At 38.9% G+C, this 3510-nt stretch overlaps 2 protein-coding genes across 2 annotated transcripts in view; both read left to right on the top strand. All coding sequences in view use genetic code 11, as the record gives it.

Annotated features, from left to right (window-relative positions):
- Positions 1–1012: 1012 nt before the first annotated feature.
- Positions 1013–2847, top strand: EGR_10273 (hypothetical protein; the record flags this gene model as incomplete). The annotated part of the gene is made up of 4 exons (XM_024499522.1): positions 1013–1083; positions 1468–1529; positions 2421–2582; positions 2717–2847. The coding sequence occupies 4 exons, from the start codon at positions 1013–1015 to the stop codon at positions 2845–2847; spliced, it is 426 nt and encodes a 141-aa protein (XP_024346076.1).
- Positions 2848–3276: 429 nt separating this feature from the next.
- Positions 3277–3510, top strand: part of EGR_10272 (Leucine-rich repeats and immunoglobulin-like domains protein) — a gene marked incomplete at both ends in the record, with an annotated part of 21950 nt that continues 21716 nt past the window's right edge. Inside the window, one exon of the mRNA XM_024499521.1 lies at positions 3277–3302. Coding sequence (XP_024346075.1) covers positions 3277–3302 — 26 coding nt within the window. The remainder of the gene's footprint in view (positions 3303–3510) is intronic.

The following is a 3510-nucleotide window of genomic DNA, read 5'->3' as shown; positions in this document are numbered from 1 at the left end:
TTGATTTGCGGCCTGACCACCCATTAGCTGTGGTGTACTAGAAAAACAGAAGACCTAGAAGTGATAATAAGGGGAATGGTTTCATCCTGTCTTGAACAGACCGCAAGGGCAGATATGACTCATCTAGGAGATGGGAGAAAATGGGAGGAAAATGGACCATGTTGGTAAACAAGCAAAAATCTGTGAAAGCAAACAGTGAAGTAGCCTGAAGAACATTTTATGATAAGAAAAAGAGTTTAGTGCAACGACACTAATGAAAGACAAGTTGGCATAGACCATCCCGCGGAAAGCCAATTTAGAAACCCTCAACAATGAATATTCCCACACATTTTGGCTTACATTCCAAAAGTACACACAGATACGGTAAAAAAAATTTTGGTATAAAATGAGAAAAATAAGGTTCGGTTTACTAAAGTAGGAAAGCGTTGAGAAGCACAGGAGAAAAAGTCAGACCAAAGAAAATTGTCGGATAAGTTCATATAAGACCCTTCGCTAGCAAATAAAACGGAATATGGCGCAACACAGTCACGCAATTATATTAAAAGGTCAGTCAAAAATACCAATGAAAGAACAGAAAGTTAGTGATTAAACAAAAATCGAACGACACTCAGAACGTATTCCAGCATTAAATACAACCGAACCAGAAAAACGAAATATCAGCATACCTTAAGGTGCGTTAGAATTAGGAGGAACACTAAAAACGCCAGAGAACGTACCAGTTTTCACATTGAATAAGGACATAAATCCAGAAGAAATGTTAGTGAACCAGATATCACGGGTTTTGAACAACTGGGTCCAACAATGCAAGATGGCCTTGCATCTGACCAATAAAGGTGAGAATGTAAAGCTGTAGCATTTTTCATTTAAAAGGTTTTTAACGCACGAAAGAGTAAATTATTTGACGGCTTGTAAAATAAAAATATACCTACTGGGGTAACATTGCTTCAATGATTTGCTATCGCGCTAGATCTTCTCAGTGAAAATAAAAATAAACAGATAAGTATTCCACTTAATGTCAGATTATTATCACCCATACTTTATGCTTTCACCTATAACTTTCAAAAAGCTTTTTGCTTTTGTTTTGTAAAAAGACTTTAATCTGCATATAGTGTAGCGGCTCGAGACTTTCTTGAGGAAGAATGATCATATTTTGTCGACGTAGAATGGGGCAACGTCTGTAGCGTCCGACACCGATCTGAAGACGAAAGAGGACATAGTGCTCATGCAAAATATATATTTTACGACATAATCGAACCTGGGTCTACTAACTGGGGCCATAGGCCTGGTCAAATAGTGAAAGTACACCGGTGGAGACGCAAAATGCCTATTGAGGGAAGCAGAGAGTTTAAGAACCACTAGAAGTAGAGGTACTCGTAATTCTACATTTATTGGTTGCTTGTTGCTTTTAAACACTGATAATACGCCAGATGACGACCTTAGAAGCACCAAAATTTACCAAAATTGCAGTGGGAATAAGGAGACGGAAACTTATCCATGGATTCCATTTGTGTGTTTCAAGATTGTTGAATGTACAGCGTTGTGTTGCGGAAGAGGTAGTTTGTGGGTGAAACATCATTCACCACTCAAAATGGCTCTTTTACCCACGGGCGATGCAACCTGTGAGTAAATCGGGACGCACGCATGCACGTGCGCACGTTGACATGATGGGAGAAACGCGGGGAGGAATGGGGAAGATAATAGAGGCGGAAAAAAAATTATTTCCTACCTATTCGTTTGTCACTAGTGCACTTGATTTGCGGCCTGACCACCCATTAGCTGTGGTGTACTAGAAAAACAGAAGACCTAGAAGTGATAATAAGGGGAATGGTTTCATCCTGTCTTGAACAGACCGCAAGGGCAGATATGACTCATCTAGGAGATGGGAGAAAATGGGAGGAAAATGGACCATGTTGGTAAACAAGCAAAAATCTGTGAAAGCAAACAGTGAAGTAGCCTGAAGAACATTTTATGATAAGAAAAAGAGTTTAGTGCAACGACACTAATGAAAGACAAGTTGGCATAGACCATCCCGCGGAAAGCCAATTTAGAAACCCTCAACAATGAATATTCCCACACATTTTGGCTTACATTCCAAAAGTACACACAGATACGGTAAAAAAAATTTTGGTATAAAATGAGAAAAATAAGGTTCGGTTTACTAAAGTAGGAAAGCGTTGAGAAGCACAGGAGAAAAAGTCAGACCAAAGAAAATTGTCGGATAAGTTCATATAAGACCCTTCGCTAGCAAATAAAACGGAATATGGCGCAACACAGTCACGCAATTATATTAAAAGGTCAGTCAAAAATACCAATGAAAGAACAGAAAGTTAGTGATTAAACAAAAATCGAACGACACTCAGAACGTATTCCAGCATTAAATACAACCGAACCAGAAAAACGAAATATCAGCATACCTTAAGGTGCGTTAGAATTAGGAGGAACACTAAAAACGCCAGAGAACGTACCAGTTTTCACATTGAATAAGGACATAAATCCAGAAGAAATGTTAGTGAACCAGATATCACGGGTTTTGAACAACTGGGTCCAACAATGCAAGATGGCCTTGCATCTGACCAATAAAGGTGAGAATGTAAAGCTGTAGCATTTTTCATTTAAAAGGTTTTTAACGCACGAAAGAGTAAATTATTTGACGGCTTGTAAAATAAAAATATACCTACTGGGGTAACATTGCTTCAATGATTTGCTATCGCGCTAGATCTTCTCAGTGAAAATAAAAATAAACAGATAAGTATTCCACTTAATGTCAGATTATTATCACCCATACTTTATGCTTTCACCTATAACTTTCAAAAAGCTTTTTGCTTTTGTTTTGTAAAAAGACTTTAATCTGCATATAGTGTAGCGGCTCGAGACTTTCTTGAGGAAGAATGATCATATTTTGTCGACGTAGAATGGGGCAACGTCTGTAGCGTCCGACACCGATCTGAAGACGAAAGAGGACATAGTGCTCATGCAAAATATATATTTTACGACATAATCGAACCTGGGTCTACTAACTGGGGCCATAGGCCTGGTCAAATAGTGAAAGTACACCGGTGGAGACGCAAAATGCCTATTGAGGGAAGCAGAGAGTTTAAGAACCACTAGAAGTAGAGGTACTCGTAATTCTACATTTATTGGTTGCTTGTTGCTTTTAAACACTGATAATACGCCAGATGACGACCTTAGAAGCACCAAAATTTACCAAAATTGCAGTGGGAATAAGGAGACGGAAACTTATCCATGGATTCCATTTGTGTGTTTCAAGATTGTTGAATGTACAGCGTTGTGTTGCGGAAGAGGTAGTTTGTGGGTGAAACATCATTCACCACTCAAAATGGCTCTTTTACCCACGGGCGATGCAACCTGTGAGTAAATCGTTACTACATATTTTGACCAAGCCTTCTTCTCAGTGGATATTATTCCGGCTGTCCTTGTTGTAATATTTCTTCTGCCCGCGTATAAGATAGTCGAAAGCGTTTATGTGCGATGCTAAGAGATTTTCTCAGG

Source organism: Echinococcus granulosus (assembly GCF_000524195.1).
Source record: "Echinococcus granulosus chromosome Unknown EG_S00204, whole genome shotgun sequence".
NCBI lineage: Eukaryota > Metazoa > Platyhelminthes > Cestoda > Cyclophyllidea > Taeniidae > Echinococcus > Echinococcus granulosus.
Note: the sequence above shows the minus strand (reverse complement) of the source record. Positions and strands in the feature narration are given on the sequence as shown.